General features: G+C 41.6%; 1 protein-coding gene across 3 annotated transcripts in view; it reads left to right on the top strand.

The window, feature by feature from the left end:
- The window catches only part of MAGI2 (membrane associated guanylate kinase, WW and PDZ domain containing 2), a 781,658-nt gene extending 766,995 nt beyond the window's left edge, over nucleotides 1–14,663 (top strand). For all 3 annotated transcript variants that reach the window (XM_067316830.1, XM_067316827.1, XM_067316829.1), the window contains one exon: nucleotides 11,680–14,663. In XM_067316830.1, coding sequence (XP_067172931.1) covers nucleotides 11,680–12,479 — 800 coding nt within the window. In that variant the 3' untranslated portion in view covers nucleotides 12,480–14,663. The remainder of the gene's footprint in view (nucleotides 1–11,679) is intronic.
- The last annotated feature ends 6,811 nt before the right edge of the window (nucleotides 14,664–21,474 follow it).

Raw genomic sequence — 21,474 nt, 5'->3', positions numbered from 1 at the left:
GAGCTTCTAGTGAAGAGATACCACATCCTTACTTATTGCATGTAGAAATACTGAGTTCATTCCATACTCCTAAATGCTGCTTTTGCAATAAAACCCCCAGTGACCTTGGCCAGTCCAGCTGAATTCTTAAACCCACTCTTCCCCATCTGTATAATGGGGATAGTAATATTTACTTACCTAACTCATGAGAGTGTTATGACAATAAATTATTTAACACTTGAAAAGCACTTTAAAGATTAAAATTCCTAGTCAACCACTAGTATTATTATTAAAGCAGAACCTCACTAATCCATGTGCATTATAATCCATACCAAACTTGGTGGTGTGTCCTCAACTCTGAGCAAAGACTTAATAATAAGGCTGTTGAGCAAGTTCTCTTATTACAAAGACTTAACTATTTTTGCATAATATACTGGAGTAGATTTACTAATATGGTGTAATGTGTAGATAGTTACAGCTGAACTACAGTGACTAAAATAGATGAACAAAGATTATTCTTGGTTTTGTTCATGTAAACTGGCAAGCAGACTTAACAGCCAAAGAAGGGAAAAATCCCACCCACAAATCTTTTTCTAACCTTTTCTTTGTGGCTTCCTGTACTTCTATTCAGTTAATGATATCAGAAGTTAAGCACCCAAGATAAAGGGCCTGAAGGAACACAGCCATTGCTCCTGGTCTCCACTGCATCAGTTTCTTCCTTCTTGTAACCCAGAGAAATGGGAAAAACTGGCATCCGGTGACACTTGCTGTGCCTTTGCACATTGCCATGGGAACGCAAGCCAAAAGGGGACTTTCTGATAGCGTCCAGTCTCCTGCTGTTGAAGCCTACCGTGTCCTAAAATCCCTCTCCTGCCACTCGTTCCTCAGTGCCTCTCATCCATGAGGTGACAACAGGTCCCCCAGTTAACAGCCAGGTGTGCTCCTGATCAGAGTTAGCCTCCCTGCACTGGTGATGGTCCTACCTGATGTTAGCCTTGCAATACAGATCTCCATATTTAAGGGAACAGTATGAAGACACAAATCATTATTCCTGCTGCCCAGTCCATTGATTCTCATAATGAAGGTTATGCAGTAGCTTCTTCAATTAACAAACTTCAGGGTATCTGAAATCCGTTCCACATCTCTGCAGCTGGGTGTAAGATTCCTATAGTGGCATGTGTTTCTCCAGCAAAGAGCAGATCCTCTCATCTACATTTGTAAATGAATAGTGATTCAGAGGGGTTAAACTTTGTACTCTGCAAAATCTTGTGTGTCCACCTCTGGCTTGAAGTAAATAAAAACATTACACCTTGTACCTCCAGATAAAGTCTCCTCTAAAATTGTCCGCTGAACTTGGATACATGGGCTTTGCATTCATTTAAGTGATCCATGTTTTCAGGGTGTAAAAAGATTGTCTTCTTAGCTTGCTTAAAATAATCCAGAAACAATGCTCAGCTATTTTAGGGACAAAAGTACAACTAATAAAGTACAAGAAGTTGTATAAAAGCACAACTACAAGCTATGAAGCTGTACAGGAAAAGCCTTGTCAGAGTTATGGTGCTATGATACCTAAGACTACGTTAAACTAACAGAGCCTCTTATGACTCTAGTCATTGGCACCTAAAATTTGATGTGTCTAAATGGTCATATAGAGAGTAATTTAAAAAAATATTCCAACCATTAGAGAGGAGAAGGCAAGCTTTTTTCACAGAGGCAGCTGCAGCCAGCGATGCAGTGCCCGGCTGATGCTCTGCGGCCCAACAGCAAGCAGGGGTTAGGTGAGCTCTTGGCCTCTGTCAGATTTCCTATAGCTTGTTACTCTAGCTTAGAAAAAAAAACTCAGAAAATAAAATGCAATTTTAAACTTTAATAGTATGAGGTAACTGTCACTCTCCAACTGATGTTTAACAAACATGACCATAGAGCATATTAAATTTTCTTTAGCTACAGCAAAGCATATGCAACCCAGAATTTTAAACATCTGGGTTTTCTAATATTGTGCAGTCTGTGTTTACTCATTAAGAGCTGAATATTACAATGTTACATTCACTTATTCATTCACTTCCATCTCATTGCACAGTTTTCAGAGAAAATTGATATCCAAAGGATATCAGAGTTGACTACAGACACAGCAGTAAGCCTGGTGCCTGGGTCAGCTCTACGTCTTCAGTACTCAGTGCCCTAGAGTCTGAAAAGAGTTTACAGGGACGTCTAATTCTGCAGCTGGCTCCTAACCTAGACAGGACTGGAATCCTTATTCATGAGTTTTGTAAATGGGGATGTGTTTAAACCAAGTTGTATGTATTGCTCAAGATCCTGCTGAGAGCTTAAACGAGAACTGTCAACACTCAGCACTTGTCAGAAAAAGCTTTCTAGCAGCATTTTATGTACGGTCAAAATGCTCTGAATTCATTAGCTGTTAACTACATCCTATATATTATCTACATAGCCTTAATAATATCTATTTATTGACCAGTCAGAATGTGGTACCTACTGTTAGCACCCATTTTAGCTGTCATAATTAATAATTTTAATATTTAAGTTTAATTGTGTAATATCCAACTCTTAAATTATTCAGTCTTTATAGCATGTTTTTCATTAATACCACACATTCTATTAGCATATTTATGAATATCTTTTATGATTTAATGTGGCTTAATTCTATTAATAAAAACTAATTAAAAAGTCATTATCTTTTTTAATTATACAGCAACTTGTAATGTAGATTTCCGAGCTTCACCATGGTTCTGGAAGAAAACTGCTGAGGTTTCTGTAGCTTCTATTCTGTTGCCTGATCATATAGAAAAAAATAAGGCCTTCTTTACTGAAGGGCTGAGGTCCTATTACCAGAATAGCTCTGTTCTGATAGATATGTGAGATGCTCAGCATTTAAAAAAGGGTACCAAACTGCACTCAGTGAATGATAATTTGTGGTAAGAGTAACATCATTCAAGACCAGCACCCAGGCTATCCATAGGTTTAATGCTGACGCATGGTGAGGAGCTTGCTGTGTAGGATAAAAGCACGGTACCAACTGCAGTTTTGTATTCCAGCTATTCACAATATTAGTGAATAATCCTGTAACATTTACACAGATACATTAACCTAACGCAAGGAAAAGTCAAATTTACCCTGTCCACTCAGGTCAGTCATGATAATTTACTTAAATATTTAACGGATAGGACTATTTACTAAATCCATATCTGTTGGGAACAAAGGCAAAATGGGTCTTGCAGTGAATGATAAACTTTGTACTCATAATCATCTTGCCTTGATTAAGATTCACAGCCAGAAGACTATTAGTAAATCAAGCAGTGTCTGAAGCAGAACTTATTTGTACAGTGTGGCTTTTCTTTATTTTTTTCCCCTCTCCCAGTCTGCAGTAGGTTTAGGGAGTATTTTTCTGCATAGAAAAAAATATCTTTTTTCATTCATGCTATTGTCAGAGCAGTGTTAAAACTGTCTTAGTCCTGAGTAAAGAATTATTGCAAGTTCTGTTTTATGTTGTTGGAGAGAGTCAAATGATCCAGAACGTAGGCATATTTTTTAAAAAATCTCACTGAATTGTTTATAGGTACGGTTTATATTTTAGAGGTGAACAATAGCAGGGTAATCCAGCCTGGCTAAAGTTAGGTGCATCACCCCAGATTCATTCAGGTCCCAGAGCCAATCCAGTCCACTCACTTTCCAGGACTCTGCTACCCAGTGTGTCTCTAAATTCGTCAGTTAGCACCTTCATTAGGCTGAAAGTTTTCTGGCCACTTATCTGCAGTCACCCATGCTTGGGTGCACCCAAGGGCCCATCCTGGGGCAAGGGGGGTAAATCTGTGGCAATCCACTCGGCTTTGTTCCGAGTCTCAGAAAAGCCCTCACAGGCAGGAGCAGATATCTAACTCCAGAGGTCTTTCAGAGACACCTGTCTCTCTACCTGAATTTGAAAGGCAATTAAATAATTATCTCAAGTGATTAGGATGGTAAAATGCTGGTGAAGTTGTGCCATAGTTAATGACCAACTCAAGGAAAAGGGTTTGCTCAGGATGCAGTGGATATAGAGTAGGAGCAGAAACAGAGTATGGAATAAGAATAGGAATTCATCTTTTCAAGTCAGATTAATCACATCTGAATTTTTTTTTGTTAACCATCTTTAAAAGTAAATATTGTGCATAAAAATTTGAAAACTGCTCTCATCCATAGTGCTTTGTACAGATTAATGCAGACACAAGTCAACATATATGATGAATTTCTTGTTCCAAGAAAACATTCAGCATTTTTCTAAAGTGTTTTTTAAAGTTTTCCCTCACAACATGCAGTTTTGCTCTCTCTGCGCCATGTTTAAATTTTCCCTTTCTTTGTCATTGTTCCCTTAGATCCAAAAACAAGCAATATAATCTCCTGCATTTCTGCAGATTTGCTCTTCCAAGTGTAACTAACAATCTGCTCTTTCTGAAGTGTGTGTTCAGTAATTCTCAGATGAGCTCTCTGACCATGGAAGCACTTTTTCTAAAAAACTTCCATGCATAGTATAGAAATGGGAGATGGAAAAAAATTTTACCTGAGTCAGGATCATTCAAAGTCTCACCACATGGCCCTATGCAAGAACTCCACAAAAAACACCTCCATTGTAAGAAGATTTTAGGGCATCTTCCACTTAGTATCTAGGTAAAGGATAAAATTAAAGATGCATATAATGAAGCCAATGGAAATAATTTTTTTGCCCATAAGTAACAATTAGGAATCTGAAAAAAAGTGAGGCAACAGAGTATAAAATACGCTGGGAAGCACATAAAGAAGGAAGTAGAGCTATGCTTCCCAGTGCTGGAATAGGTCAGAGTCAATGACTGAATTTTCTGCATGTAAAATTGACTGTTTGAAGTTTATGGAGGCGATAAAAGCCACCCTCACCCAGCCTACCTTTACAGTCACTCACTGTTCTTGTGGACACCTGCAGAAGCCGTGCCACCAGGAGCTCAGTGTAGCTTTTCCAGTATTAGACTGGAGATGAAAAGAAAAACTCATGATGACTTTGGTCACAGAGAGACCAGAGTGGTACTTGTTTCATACTCCAAACATCAGTCTTTCCTAACAAATCATTCTACTTTTACGAAAACCCCAAACCCAAAATTCAGAAGCAAAAGACTCCGATACGTTTGTTTTCCTGTAATCTTTCTTGTCTTTGCATAACTTACCCCATTTACACTGCCCAGCCATCCTTAACCTGTGCAAAAAAAATATGTGCAAAGCCAAATGACAAATTACCAAAAGGGCATAAAAATTTTGCTCTTAAACAAAATTACACTTACAAACTACTATAAATATTCAAAGTTACCATGACATTACTGAGTACAGTCAGGCTAACAGTGTAATGAATGTGGTTATGTCAAGTTAGTATGAAATTAGATAAGTTTTCATTGCAATAGAAACAAGACTCCACAGTACCAAACAGATCGCTTAACTGCATTTGTAGGAAAAAGAAATAGCTCCTGTGCCAGAGTAACTGATTATAACCTAGATCTATTTTTGTAAATGTATATGGCATGTATGTCATTTTTGTACCTAAAATCAACATTTTGCAGCCATAGCACACTGCCACTATAGCGAAAGCAGCACAAGAGCAATGCTAAGGATGAAATGGCCATACAGCCTCATGGTGAGTGTCCAGGTGAAGGATTGTATCACTGCAGAAGCTGCCTAAATCATTTTGAAGTTTATTAGCACTGAGGATTTTGAATGTGGATAAGAGCAGTGGAAGGCGAATGGACTTCTGTCTTTTAAGCCAAGCAAAGAGTAATTTGTGAGAAAACATTTGCATAACACTATTGAGTCATTAACAAGAAGTGAAAGTTTATAGCCAAAACTATGGGCAGCATGTGAGACAGATAAAGTTCCCATTGCTGCTAACTTTCTTGGAGAGGCTGGCGAGGAGGGTGAAAGGAGAGGATGGTATATCATAGCACGCCTGCATGAGGCTGACAGCTGAACAGAAGGTGCCAAGAGCTTTTCCAACTATCACAACCTCACAGAATCATTTACTTCAGGAGACAAAGAGTGCTGAATATCTGGGCTGTGGAAGCTCCAGGACGAAAGATTAAAGATTCTTTAAATATCTGAAATATCCCTCCTTAGAGAACATTAAAGACAAGCTGCAGGAGACCAGTGCAATCAGGAACATCACAGGCAGGCCAAGCTGTAATGAGAAAGAGCCAAATGCATTGCTGGTGTAACACCACCAGAACTAGTGGATACTCACCAGGGGACAATTTGTCCCATTTTCTTTATTAGCAGCATCTGTAAGAGCTGTTTGCCACCTTCTGGCAGTACATAGTTTCAAACAAAAAAGTTGGAAAAAAAGTATTGCACCATATTTTTTATTTAGTCAAAAACTCTTTGATTCCCTAGGAAAGTAATTCTGGGAAAATACAAAAACAGCTGTTGAGACATTTCAGGGAATATTTAATTCATACTACTGAAAGTGTTCAAAGCATAAAAATATTGTTCATTATTCACATACTTTGGAAATTAAAAAGGCATTGAGATTTTATTTTACTTAAGTAATAAAATGTGATAGTCATTTTTATTAATGATACTATTAAATATTGAAGAAATTAATATTAGTACTTTATGGCTAATTTTCTCCAATGAAAAATCCCAAATTCTTGATATGCTACTAAGTAACTATTTAAAATATGTCGAGGCAAAAGGAGAACCTAGTAGCAAATCTGAAGCTTGGCAGAGCCATAAGCAGAGCAAGACTAGACTTGACAGAACCTTAGATGTGCAACCTCCAAAGAAAACATAAGTATTGCAGCAAATTTTAAAAAGTTATCAATATCTTGAGTTCTTGCCTTTGGTCTACTACCTAGGCAATGCCAGGAAGAGACAGGCACACCTCTCTTTTTGATTAACAATAAAGCTGAAGTCTCTTTGGCTGGTGGTTTGGGTGCAAGCCATGAGCAAGCACTGGTTTCAGATAGAGGAGTAGGCTTTGAGAGAGGAGCAAGTAGATATATGAGAATAACACCCTAATTTCTAGTCCACTGAATGCATACAAGCCAAGGTAGCAAAGCAAACAATTCATATATGTGTCACTTCTACCTTAAACAAAAAATCTTTAGACAGAAAACTTCTATTCCTGATGTTTTCCCCCTGTCACTATCCCCCCCCCCCCAAATGGCTATGTTCATCTCTTACTTGTCCTCCTACACCCTGAAGATCTTATATATGTGGTGTCTCTTACTCAGTTAGCAATTTACTCCTTGCCTGGGAGTTGTGTGAAACAGTTCGTAGGTGAGTCATTCTTGCACATTATATAGGGAAGTACTGCCAACTTGTGTGCCGGTAGATTGTGGAAACTAAAAGGCACCCAGAAAACACCTACTAAATTATACCAAATCAATTACCATCACCATGACAGATTATATTGCAGCTTCCAGCTCATTTGTCTTGTGTAAGTTAATAGGTCAAGGAGATTTTCTCCCTTCAGAGAAGGCAGGAGGGCATCTATTAGCCTTCAGTGAGGTGCATGCCTTTGAAGAATCATGCCTCCTGTAGCAAGGATGATATCCATAGTGACAAAGTCAAATACAAATTTAAAACTGCAAATTTAAATCTGTCCTGTAGCTTCAACTGAATTTGGTGCCTTTCACCTCTGTGTGTATGTTGTTGCGCAGTGGTAGTTCATGCCCAGTTAAACAATTACTGTCTTCCATCCCTCCCAGAGGGGAAGGGGGAAAAAAGTGAAAATATTGCTCTGTCTCTAGTTCAGAATGTTTGCAAACTGTTTTGAGCTACTTTAGGATAACAGACACTAAAAGTAGGTTATGTTCACATTTACTACCATAGGTATTGTACAAAGCTTAAAAACTGAGGCAAAAAAAATCAGTGATTCAGAAGTATTAATAAGGGTCTCCAAAATGCAGCTATAACCTTCAGAAGGAGCAGAGCGAATCATTAGGTTAGTTGCTCTGAAGAATAAAATTATGCATTTTTCTCATGTTTATATTTGCTATGAAAAAGCAATCATCTTAGTGATGGTTGAACAAGCCCAAACGAACCCTTATTGCTTGAACACAGCTCTTAAAAAGGCTTTTCTTTTGAGCAACAAATTACTTGCCTTGCTGCACTTTGCTCTACCCTGGTAATTTTGATACTTCCCCATAATGATCAAACATTAGGTGAAGCAGGTTTCAGTACCCTCACATCAATATTCCCTTCACTAGCCAGTTACATTACAACGATGCCTTGTTGATATTAACATTTACCAAGGTTGAAGGATGACTTTCTACATAACTTCCTTTCGTTTAAAAGCAGCAGCAGGTTGGGTTGGGCTTGTTTCCGTCCCCATTGACAGTGCTTAAACTCACAGACACTCATTGTTCTCAAGTTCTTAGTACTGTATTACCACAAAATACGAATGCTGTGGGTTTTTTTTTTTTCTTGACAGCTTTTTCCCTCAGCCCCAGGAGATACAGTTAATATAGATGCTGCCTCAGCAAGAAGCTTAGGCACAGTAGTTCAAACAAACTGCAACCAGTGACCCACCTGCAGCTCTCACGCAGCCAAACTCCACTTTAAATTATGGCTGCAAATCTTGTTTAGTTGGTGGAGTTTTCTTTTTGTTAGGCTTTTTTGTGGGGGAGAGGGGAAAATCAGATAATGTCTATAATATTGTATGTTCTAGCTTATATACATATACACACACACACATATATGTATACACACAAATATTATTACATGTTCCTGTTCAGATATGTTCTCATTTACTAATTTCTGCTAAGTATGTTCTAACCGGCTATAAATGCTCACTGAAACATTTGGTGATTCTTTCCTCACCTCCAAAAATAAAAATTAAAAAAAAAAATTAAAAATTGAAAATTGTCTTGAGGGGCAGTTCATTAATAAATCAGTGCAGGATTCCCTAGAATTCTCTTATGTCCAGGGAATAAAGCCGCAGGCCCACTCGCCCCAGGTCTCTTTCGCCCCGAGTGTCCCGTAAATGACTGGTAGAATATGGTCCTTCGTGCCCTGGAGGAGCAGCGAGCAGGGTTTGGCATCCTGTTTTTGAATGGCGGCCACCTGGCTTGTCCTCCTCCCACCTGGTCAAGAGACAGTTGATTTCAGCAGGGTGGCACATTTTGTGCATAGGCAATCTCATTACCCGATAGCATCTTGCTGCTCCAGGCCATTTGATGTTTTTACTGGTGTGCAGCTGATACTTCCCAAAGTGACGAGCTATTTTTGTGACTTCAGATGCTCTCAGGACCTTGCATGAGATCTGATAATGGCCCACTGCTCCTCACTGCCACTCAGTGAAAAACACTCTCATGGGCAACTGGGAAAGAAAGACTGCAGTTAAGTCAAGTGCATTGGTCAAGCCAACCCTCAACACCACCTCTACCCTAGGGAGGTGCGTGCTGATGCCATACACAGCACAAATCAAGCCAAGACTGTTCCTGTTTCCTTCATTCATTCCTACATTCATTCACATACTAATACCGTAGCGGGAGAAAAATCACTGCAGGCGTTTTGCAGTATGGCGCAGGTGCAGGGCTCCTCTCCGACCCCTGAGAGTCTGCGCTGCCGATGGAGGTTTGGAGCAGGGAACAGCTCAGGGACCAGGAACCATCTACCGACGGCCGCAGGGTGGCCAATGCAGGCTAACTTACTCTGCAGGGAGGCAGCATAAATTAGCTTGTACTGAACTCTGTGCTGCTGCGAATGGATTGATTTTCTAATCCCCAAGCTAGTGTGTTCGGAGCTAGCTCAGGTACCTCACTGGCGCACAAAAGGCATATTCACACTGCACTGCGTCTTTCCCCTAAAATATCAGGAAGAAGTGACTTGGATCCAAAGAACGATCACTGGTTTGAGTGTTAACCAACACAGGGTCTCATGGATTTCAGCTCTAAAAAGAGTGGGCTGCCAGCCAGGTGGGGGCTGCTCCTCCTCTGTTACCCACCACTTGCATCACTGCACCAGGGAGTTGCGGCACTATAGAGCAAAATTAAAGACTAAGCCTACAGAAGCAAATGCTTTTTTATAGGCAAGCTCATAAGAGCTGATACCTCTACATGCATGAACCCTCCTTTTATTTTTTTCTTGCTCAAGTGCCAAACAGGGAGCAGATGGTACATTACTCAGCCTTAACTGGAGGGTAAGAAAGTGTGATTTTTTTTTTGAAAAAAAAATTCAGTTGAGACCCTCAGCCCATTTAGATTCTGAGCTCAAAGTTTATTTGTCTTACACAGAACTCATACTTTCTCCCCTCTCAAATGCTAATCCTTTCCACACATACATATGCTCATTATGCAAAAGCATATGACAAACACCATCTGGGAAAATAAATAGCTCTTCAGCTAACCATGCTGCTCCCTCCTATTACGTCACCCACCTCACTATTGTCTCTCCTATTTTTAATCTGCAAAACAGCAATCACTCAATCAAGCTATTTACTTAAATGTGCCATCTCAGTCAAACAAGCTGCAGCTCCCAGACGAGGGAGTAAAACCCATTTCATTTTTCAAGATAATGTGCATCTTCATGATAATTTAAAAGTAGCCATTTCACTCAGAAAAATAAATGTAGCTTTTAAAGGACAGTTCACATCACTGAGGGATACTAGTACTGACCTGCAGATGCCCACGCTTGCCTTTCAGCTAGAAGGTTATATTTTCTTCCCCCTGAAATATGCGGCTCTTGCCACTGGTTCCACCTCGTTTCCATGGATCCCTGAGACAGTCCTTCATCTCTGACAGATTATTGCTCATGCCGTTCAGAGCCATGCAGTGGTGCTAAATAGGGAATGACATTAGCCAAGTTCAGTGATTTCTCTAACCTCAAAGCAGAGTGGGTAAGAACAGGAGCCATGCTGTCATTAGTCATGATGAATTCGTTGCCTGCCTGAATGTTAATCAAAAGAAATGGATATGCAAGAGAAAGGCATTTGGGGAGACCACCACCGAATGTACTGTTTTGTACCAATGGCTCAGGAAAATCATCACAGCTCAGCAAAGGAGATGTCTATTTAGCTAAATTAAACAGGATCAGCACAATCCAGCCATATTCTGCTGAAGCTCAGTAGCTAGGAGAAATTCAAAATGCACAGCCGAGACATTCAGGGGCTGCGTCGTGTTATATAAAGGCAGGGCTCTGTAAGTACCCTGTAAGGGCCATGAACACTGCAATATTACATCTGTTTAGAAAAAATATGAGCCAAAATTCAGTGATGACCTTATCTGAGCTACAAATTAATTCTTGTCAATTATTATATGCTTGTAGGGACATATTTAATAGATGGCAGAAAGGCCTTCTCATTTGTCCGCAGAGACAGCGCTGATATTGCCCAGCTAGGAAATCCATTATACAGCTACAAAAGAGGCTATTTGATTTTGAGAGCACGTGTCTTTATTATTTTAACAATAATTTAACATAAGCAGAAAAAAGCAGAATCTGTTTGGAAAAAGACTGAGGTTTCCAGCATTTGCAGTTACTAGTTGTGCAGCTCCTACTTCTCCCGAAAAAAAATTGGGGGGGGGGGGGGTTCCTCCCCCTTGACTCCACTGGGAGTTTCACCTCACTTAAGACTGCAGCATTTGTCTCGTGTGTTTTGGGTATTGCTGTCACTTGAAATATAGATATATGTGAAATACATACTGTGCGTTGCTGAATACGCCCGTAACTCCCTTCTCTTTGTTGTTACAACAGACGAACCAAACTCCTGGAGTGCTCCCTCTGCCACCTCCCCAGGTCTGCCGGAAGTAGCTCTTTCCCTCGATGACATAATCTCACCATTATCTTCATCACATATAGCCCCACCCTCTGACCCTTCTCACCAGATAAGCCCAGAACCAACATGGGATATCAAGAGGGAACACGATGTAAGAAAACCAAAGGAGCTTTCGGTGAACGGTCACAAAAAGAAAAGGTTAGGAGAGCAAAGAGAAAGGTCAGCAAGTCCTAAAAAGGTAGACAGGTCAAAGCATGAAGAGGCTTCTTGGAAAGGATATTCAGAAAGCAAAAATAAGACCTCTGATGGTGGCAGGCCCACCTCAGAAAGTAAAGTGATGGGACATAGCATTATGATCGAGGCGGGCGCGAGAGAGCACGTGTGTGCTGGAACCAGTGACGAACAGTTTGGGAGGCTGAGGAAGCCGGAAAGCAAGAGAGGAGGATCTCTTAGCAAAAAAGAAGATCACAAATCCGGAAGTATCAGTGAGAAGAAGTCAGCTGCAGCATCTGACCATGTCAAGCTTGACACAGGTGCTACCAAGACATACAGTAGCAATCGCTGCAGCTCGCCTGGAAGTGATATGGACCACAGCCAGAGGGACCCTGACGGGAAACCCAGCGAGTTCCCCAGGAAGGGACATCTCCACTCCATCAACGCTCGCAGCACCAACACCACAGTTCGAAAGGCAACTGTCTCCCCAGGACCATGGAAAATCCCTGGCTCTGACAAGCTACCTAGCGTTCTGAAGTCTGGTACTTCTGCCATGAGCAGATAAACAAGGGACTGTTGCCCTCTAACTGTCTCAGATTGACGCAGAACATTCTTCTTAGTTTTTGTCTCACATCATTGATTTATTTTAATTTATTTTAACTATCACACATATACACAAAGCATTGAGGAATGAAAACATTAGTGTGTAATTCCATGACAATGTGCACAGTATCTAATAAGTTCAAAAGCATATAGTCAACATGGAGATTTAAAATCGACCCTAAAGTCCCAGTTCCATTTTAGGGACTTTGGCAGCTATGGAAGAAACCAAAACAATATGAAGGACAGTACATCAGAGAAGGATAGTGCAGTGTAGCTTTAGCATTTTTTTTTCCACTGCATGAAGGACTTGGATTTCATTCAAACTTTATATCAAGAAACTGGAACAAGTTAGAGCAATCAGAAACTGGAACATCGCCTTAAATAAAACTGCACGGAGCAAGCTGAAATCGAGAAAGGATCTTTTCATGGAGCTAAAATGTTGTAAATAAATTGTTCTCAACATATCTAGACAGGGGTTAAAGGGTTTCTTTGAAGCATTTGGAACTGTACACCCATGACAGGTCTCCACTGTTAACATTTTGAGATAGTCCACGTGATACCCTGTAGCATAGGTCACTGGGAGCTACAGGAGGCGTTGGGAATCTAGTGGATTAGTTTCTGTGATACCATTTCTACTGCCATTTTTGTGAACAAACCATATTTCTGTACATTGGAAAGGAGTTAGGGTGGAGTTGTATTTGCAAATTATTCCCAAAAGCAATTTACTACAGGTTCCCCGAATACCGCAAGGTAGCACACAAACCAATTGGTCAGGCTCAAAACGCCGACATTTGCAAGGCCCTTACAGCGAAAGGAAGATTGCTGAAGAGAAAAAGCTGCAGTTTCCTTAAGGAAAGGCCTTTCCCTCCTGCAGAAAATGACAGCGTCACTTATCAACAGTGCTATGTTTCACACCTATTTGCATTCAGTTCGGGTACTTTTGCATTCCCTTCCCTCGGTCTGGCAGAGCAGGCGCCTTTAAGGCACACGTTAACACTAATTAGGCTGGTTTCTGAAATACAGTTTTCAGTGTCCTCATTCAGTAAAGTTGATATATTTCCATTTTCAAAATGGTTCCCATTTTCTCATTTCTTCCCTACCTCCATCTTTTTTTTTTTTTTTTTTGGTCTTTTTTTTTTCATCTTTCTTGCTTGTCTGTTTTGAATTTCAAGCCTTAAGTGCCAGGTAAACATTCCAGTCTGCCTTCACAGGAAATAATTCCCAGTTCGGTCAGTCAGTCATCCTGTTTCAAAAAGATGCCTGTGTGTATGTGTAAGTGTGCATATGCTTATTTGTCCGTCAATATTAAAACAAAATCCTGGGCAATAATACACTGATAATCTAAAAACAAAATTAAGCTAAGTACTGTCAAAAATTCATATTTAAAAATATTGTTCTCTAGCAATCTTAGTTCTTCATATGCTCTGCTCAAAAATTAGATTGAGATTGGCTTCGTTCCAAGAAATTAGCACATTACTGTACATCTCAAACATTGCACTGGACTGAGAAATTTATAGGCATGTTTCTTCCTGTCCAATTATTTGAAAAGCCTCAAGTAAAGGATTTTGCAGCTTTCAAACATTTTTTAATAAAAAGCTCCATTTATAATTTCTAAAAAAGCACAAGTCCATGTAGCTGTTTACAAAATTCTTATTTAATGAAAAAAAATCTTTATCCCCTGAACTAGAATCCAATATAATTTGCCATTAATTTATTGAATCTGATTTTGGACAATGCTTCTGTAGTGTAGATGCACGTCCCAGTATCTTATTTTTATGTATAAAGAAAGCAAACAATGAAATCTGAAAAACAGTTGAGATTATGCTTGCATAAACTCCAATTTGCACAGTTCACAGCTACTCCTTGTGCAGTAATTGCTTTATGCGGCTGTAATCGATAACCTGTGAAGACAGCACATCATCTAAACCCCATTCCAAATAATATTTCTGTGTAGTGTTAGCTGTGAATTTACCCTGTACAGCTCTATCTCTATAAATATAATTCCATGTATTAATAGTCACAGAAAGGCTGTAAGTGAGCAACTATTTTTATGAAACGCACCACTATGGATAAATTAACTTTTACAGAAATCTTGTTTACTGTATGATATTCTAAACCACTGTCAAATAAAATATATATCCAAAAATCTTTTTTTTTCAATCGTATATAGTCTGTGTTAATTTTGAGTGACACACTTCGGTGTCACACCAAGAAATAAATATTTACATGCATATGAGTAGAATTAACTGCTACATTATAGAAAAGAGAAAGCTCCATTTTGATTTCTTACTCCAAAGAAGGTTAGTTTTTATGAATTAGCATATAGGTGCCCATATGAATTCTGTATAGACAAGCTAAGGTGCATGAGGCTACAAAGGTGCAGAGAAACCACTCTTTTGGTTGAGAAGACTGAACTTTTATTTTCTTTCCAGCATGATGAACTACAGGAAAGGGGGCAGTCAGACATACAGAACCGAAGGACAAATTCTGTGCATATACAGTAGGTACAAAAGCGAATTTGGCAGCTCAAGTCGTAGAAAGGCTTGTTTACAAGCTGAGTGAAGGGGGAATAATTTGATTTCCAATTTACCCCACAGAAACAATGCCTCAGAAAACATCATAAGGATGTCAGAATAATTGTAACCAGACAGCCTGCTCTGGGGTCTAATTCATCTCTCGTTGCATGGAAGGAACGGCAAAGCCCTCGTTACCTTCAAGTAGGCAAAGCAACCGGTTTGCAGACTATAGACAGAGTTAGTTGTGCTGGCTGGAAAACTACTGATATTTTTCACACAAATGTGACATTTTTAAAATAAATATTTCCTTTTTTTAATTTAAAAAAAGTTTTATCTAAAAAAAATGCAATTCGCCTTCAGACACACAGTATCAGTTTCCGTGAAACCTCATTTTTCAGCAGACTGACATTCCTCAAGAACAATTTCAGCCAGCTGAACTAATAATGTTGTTTTTCATTGCAATAAAGATATAACAAATCTGAAATGTAATACTAATACTCCAAAAATAGTTGCTGCTCTTCAAATTGCTACCATGTTCATGGCCAGAAATCTGCGAGCAGGCCTGACACCAGCCCAGTCGTATCCCTGCAAAGAGTGCTGAAGCGGTACGGCCTCACCACTACGTCACTCTGCCCAGTCTAACTTTTTCTATTATTGACATGTCCTTTCTCCTTTAAACAACCCCAGCATAGTAATATAGCATTTGTGTTGTACTGCCATTCTTATGACCCCTGCTCATTTTGTTTCATGCCTATCCAACAACACACAAAATAGGACATGTATTTTGATGTGGATGGGCTGCTCCAGACTGTAAGTACACTTGCCTGCATGTGATCAGCAATGCACACTTGGCCAGGAGTTTTGGTAAAACCACACAGGAGGATGTTGGTGCAGCCTCAAGGACTCAGGAACTCTGCGGTTTTCCTCGGCCCTTTTCTTACCCAGTGGCAAATTTTGTCTGACCGTCACGGGACAGATTCTCCCCAGTTTACTGCATTCTTCTCAGGCCAAAAAAGGTCTTTCCCAGGATGAATGTCGTCCCTCGTCCACTAATCCAAGCTCATAATTATGCCTTTCCTTTCCCACACTCCTGGTCTAGGGATGAAAGTACAAATTTCACTAAAGCAGGATCTGGCTCCCCATTGTTCAACATTGAACTTTTTCATCTGTATGAGCTGGCAGTGTTTTGTTACTTCTGTATTGTAGCCCCATAGCACAGAAGAGTCCTAACCATGTGCCAGACCCATGCTTGATACCAAACAGTGCGGCACATGGAAAAGCCCCTGCTCCGGAGATCTTCACTGGGTCCTACAAGAAACCAAACAGCATGGAGGAGCACAGTGGGACAAAAGCAATCAGCACAGTAGACAGTGTGGTCTGCTAGGAGCCAGTTCCCATTACTGCTGCTCTCCAGGCATGATATGCCCTCTACCCGTCGTAACAACACAAGTCCAACAAGAAGACCAGGGTTGGGGGCTCGCCTCTCCCTGGGTGTTTCTCTGCTCAGTAGCTTTACAAGGTCCACACAAACAGCAGGGCCCAGAAGAGCAAGCATTCAAACAAGTTGCATGCTAAAGGCAGAAAATTTAACAGCACACACAAAGTTTTGCCAAAGATGCCATCTTTTCTTCTAGAAAGCTGCTGGCCTGACAACATGCCTTGTTTAGGTGCAACAGTGCACAGGCTGTGCTGGTTTCTCTACAGTAGGCCCTCTAAACAGGAGGGACACTGGCAGACTACATATGTCTGCTTACCCCTGGCCTCTGTGACAGGACTGCCATGGTTTCCAGTGTGGCTGTCTGTCTGCTAGGAATTGATGCAGAAGTTCAAGCATGGCCCCATTTCTTACCTGACATTTTTCACCTTCCAACTGAATGTGCAGCCTGCCCTCGTTGCCAAGTTTCTCATCTCCATCACACATCAGCATCAGCCTGATTTGCACCATCTCTACTGAACATTAACCTCTCGTGCTTAGACTCTTCTGCATCCCAGATCTGTCCTAAATTTCTCCTCTTCCTTCACAGCTCTTCACCTCTTTTGTTCTTAATCCTTTCTCTTAGATACATTTTTCTGACTGTCTTTCAATGGATCAATTCTTTCATTCTCTTGCTTTCCCTCAGAACTTCATTTTTCTCTTTTTCCTCTTTCCATTTGGCCGTCTCTCACCAGCTGACATCATTTACAACTAACTCAAACTCTTTCTTACGTATCTCAGCAGTTCCCTATTAACACCTCACACTGGCCAATTCATTAATATACTCCTGGATGTCATGTAAACATATAGGCATATCCGACAGCTTGTGTTGAAGTCCAGTCCAAATCATCTGCCTTTGGCCTCCTGTTGTACAGAAACCAGCAGCAGTTACTGATTAGACAAACTGACCCTACATGCAGCCAATAACTCTCCTTTGCAAGTATGAATAATGCTGTCATCTTCAATGCTTTTATAGCTAAATGTCTACACTGATAATGGGCCAAGATTCAGGCTGTTTTTTGTGGCTACAATGTGCAACAATCTCTGCTGGAAGTTTCCAAACTCATTTTACAAAGGCAAGGACAGGCAGACCCTCAGGCACATTTGTGTCTTAGCCACGGTGCTCTTTTTGTACACCACGGTTGCAGCAGAAACCCGAGATGAGAGCTGCAGAGGCGTACGTAAAAAAGCAGGCACCTCAGCTAAGGAGAGTTTTACCCTCCATGCTTCTCCGTGCTCTGAGGGAAACTTTGGTGTGAAGGAGAAGAGTTTCTTGGTGCATTGCCTTGGAGCTCAAAGTTAGGGAGGGCTTTGGGCTTTCCCAGGGATGACTGATCTCATTAAGGATTTACTTAACAGTTCACTTTTATAGGTCTCCAAAATAGTCCTTTCTCTCTTTCATCCCCTTGGCTTCTAGGATATTTTCCGTAATTGTTGCTAAAAATGCCACTTAGGCAACTCAGGCTGCCTGCTTTCATAACCGATAGAGGACTTGGAGAGAACTGCCATTGCTCTGTCACGCAGGGCTCCCGCCCCAGCCCTGCTAGACTCAAGGTTTCCCAAGGCTGGGAAACTGCGTCAGAGCCAAGCGACACCTTTATCTTCATGGCTGTCACAAAAACAGTGAGCCTTTCCAAAGAGCAGTTACTCCCGAAGGAAAAGCCAGTGCACCATCTGGACAGAGACAATTGTCCGTCAGAGAGGCAGGACTCAAACGTCTCCAACGCCCAGAGCCTCTCGCTGGCGAGCCCGAAGGCCCTGTTCAGCACGCAGGGCTGAACTGTCCTCTAGAGGCTCTTCCCACTGCCAAAATAGGGACCTGTAGACCCTGCGTAGACCATCCTGGAGCCAGGCACTTACGCTTAGGCCCCAGCACAGACACTCTGGATCTGGCCTTCAGGGTCTCAGAATATTTATCGTGGTCTTTCTAACAGCAATGACGTGATTTCACATTTATCTCCATGGCTGTTACCTAAGCTTAGAGCAATTTTTTAAAAATATATCATCGAGACATAGTAACATAGGCAATATCTCTGAATTATAGCCAATGTAAAAATGATGTTCTGTCCTTTCCTGCCTTTAGTGCCTCCATGGCAATAAGTCACTCTGCCATTGCAATTAATCGATACGGAAAGTTTTGCTTTCAAGGTACAAATATATCTCTTTTAAACAGCTGGGGGGACACTGGCACTCAAATACATACTCACACCCCCCGACACAGCACCATCTTTCCCTCCCTCCCATTCAGGACCTTCCCACAAGTCCACGTCTGAGATGGGTTGTCTGTATCAGAAAAAACACAGAGAAGGATCAGGGAAGCTGTCACTCTTTCACAGACAGATGAACTACTGTAAGTGCTGTAAAGGGAAGAGTTATTTAATCTGAAAAAAAATAAGCAAGGGGCAGGGGGAAAGAAAGAGAAAGTGACAGGGCTTCCCATGATGTGAGCACTTGCTGACCTGCTCAATTTTCATCTTCTCCAAGCTTAAAAATGAAAATGGGTGCTATATCAAAGTCAACAAGTGCTGCAATGAGGCATGGCAAGTTTGGGAGACAGCAAGAAAGGATTTCATTGCTTATACTTCTAAAAAAGGTAATATGTTAAAGGAAAAGGCCTGGTTCAGCACGAAGAGAGGGAAGGCTGAAGAAGAGCAGAGAGCCTGCAGTGCCCTGCCGGCCAGGGGTGCTGATGGTCATGGACAACTCAGAGGAATTCCCCATTTTTCCAGAGGCTGCAGCTGTGTCCGCTTGCCTCAGCAGCACACTGGCACTGTGGGCACAGCCAGCAGCGGCACATCCTCCCGTGCAGTATAGAAATGCCATGAATCCACACCAAGGCTGCTTCCGTGATACCTCCCTCCACCTCCGGGCCGCAGGATTGCTGCGTGCTCTCCGGAGACGGCCCTGTTGCCCATCCGAAGATGCTGCACGTGTGGAAGAAGCGGAGGAAAAACTGGGACATGGAAGGCAAAGCCAGAAGTCCTGTCCCCAGAGTGGGGAGCTGCATGTTGGAAAAAGGAGCAGCTGCAGAGCCGCAGCTCCCCCGGGAGACGCAGCAGGTAGAAGTAACGGGGGCTGGCACATGCTCTCCCTCCACTCCTACTGAATTTGGGCCATTGCTGTCAGAGAAGCCAGTTGTATTTTTACACTGCATTTCTAAGACTGCACAGAAATTGTAGTTTTTACCATGGTTTCAGGTTTTTGGATTGCTCTTTGCTCAAAAGTGGCAAAAAATGACATGCAACCAAACCAATCCAAAACACCCTTCCCTGGCATCAGCAGGCAGCAGATCTGCTCACTACTCTGAAGCTTCTGTTCATACATAAGTATGAAATTAATGAATTTTGGTGTTTGTACTTTCCCAAAGTGATTAAATAACTAGGGCAAGAGCTTTAACTAAAGTGTTAAAAAAAATTGCAATCTATAAGCCAGAAAATTGTTCACATACCTCTAAACTACCAAGTACAAAGAGCTACATTTAGGTAGCTATTTAATTCAGCAGGAAAATCAAACCTTTCCCTGCATAGTCCACAGAGCTCACCATGTACTAAATACCTGCCCCAATTAGCAGTTCACTCACACCAAAAGTTTTTAAAACATAAGCCCAGCAGGCAATATGGAGCACTGCAACCTATTAGCGCAACGTGTTTCAGAGGACCTCCCGAGCCTTGAAGCATCACAGGCAACAGCAGCTGAGTATTCATGTAAATCACCACACATAGCATGAATATGAGCACGTATCGTTTCCCGAATGAGCCTTGCCTCCCTATCCCTGGTGCGATACTGCTTTTCGGGGTACTTTGCAGTGAAGATGTGGCCTGAGTGCCGTCGTGTCGGATGTAGCAGGACACACAGCTCTCTCTAGGCAGCTCCCCAGATCTTGTTTTGGGGTGTACCTTAACCTGGCTGCTTATTCATTTGCCATGTTGATTTATACTGAGGTGCTATTCCTGAGAGAGTGCAGCTTGAGCAGCATTGCTACCCTGACTTTGCATCCCAAAATACAAGACAGTCCTCACATTTAACAAAACCAGAAGAGCCCTACCACAGGCTTTGCATACAAAGCTGCTCTGGAAGATCAGCAACCTTGTTCTCTGTGGGCAGACTCCCCAGCAGCCTCTGTGCAATTTATCTCTCTCTTCTCCCCTCCTTTTTTCTTTATATTGAACGAATTGATTCCCTCCATACCCTTGGTCCCCTGAGGTTAGCAAGTAGGTCGCTACAATTGTATAAATCCATTGCATTCTCTCATTAGCAGCTCCCTCCCAGTGTAAATGGCTTTAAAATAAATTCAGAAGATTTGATTGTTACAGTGTTCGTTAAGACTGATTGTTAAAGAAGTGCCTTACAAATTAGGTAACAGTTATTCATACTTTCAGCCCCGCTCGTAAGCACTTAGTATTTCACAGCCACTGTTCAGGGCATCCCTAGGTACTTCACAGGCAGAGGTGGAGGCCCCAGCACAAGGCACTTCCACGGACAGTCACAGACAACAACTTGTCCATCCGTCTCTACGAGATACGCATAGCAGCACTGCACTACCCAGCAGGGCTTCTTAAGTTACAGCAAAATGCCAACAAGGATCCCAGTAACAGGCCTGGAGGTGCCAAGTGGGGCAGCGCGGGTTGCCATCAGAGCACTTGCTGTTGCTGTTAGCCAGGGCTTCCCACCTCAGTGTTCAAGCTCTGCTCTGCAGGTCCACCTCCTTGTTTTTATAGCTGCTGAGGTCCAAGGGGAGTAAATGATGGACCAGCAAAACTGGGAATCCCCCCAGCCTCCCCCTATAGTTCAGGTGTTTTCCTGATACCAGCAGGTCCCAATAAATAATATGCACGGCAGCATGATAAAGCTCTGCCACCGTCAGCCCAAGATCAGACTTGCCAGGGACAAACTGCTTAACCCAGCACCCAAAATAATGTGGGGATGCCACTTTGTGGGTAAATCACCATTATCAGTAGTAACCCACC

Source organism: Apteryx mantelli, chromosome 1 (genome assembly GCF_036417845.1).
Source record: "Apteryx mantelli isolate bAptMan1 chromosome 1, bAptMan1.hap1, whole genome shotgun sequence".
In the NCBI taxonomy this organism is placed as follows: domain Eukaryota; kingdom Metazoa; phylum Chordata; class Aves; order Apterygiformes; family Apterygidae; genus Apteryx; species Apteryx mantelli.
This window is presented reverse-complemented; position numbering and strand designations above follow the sequence as displayed.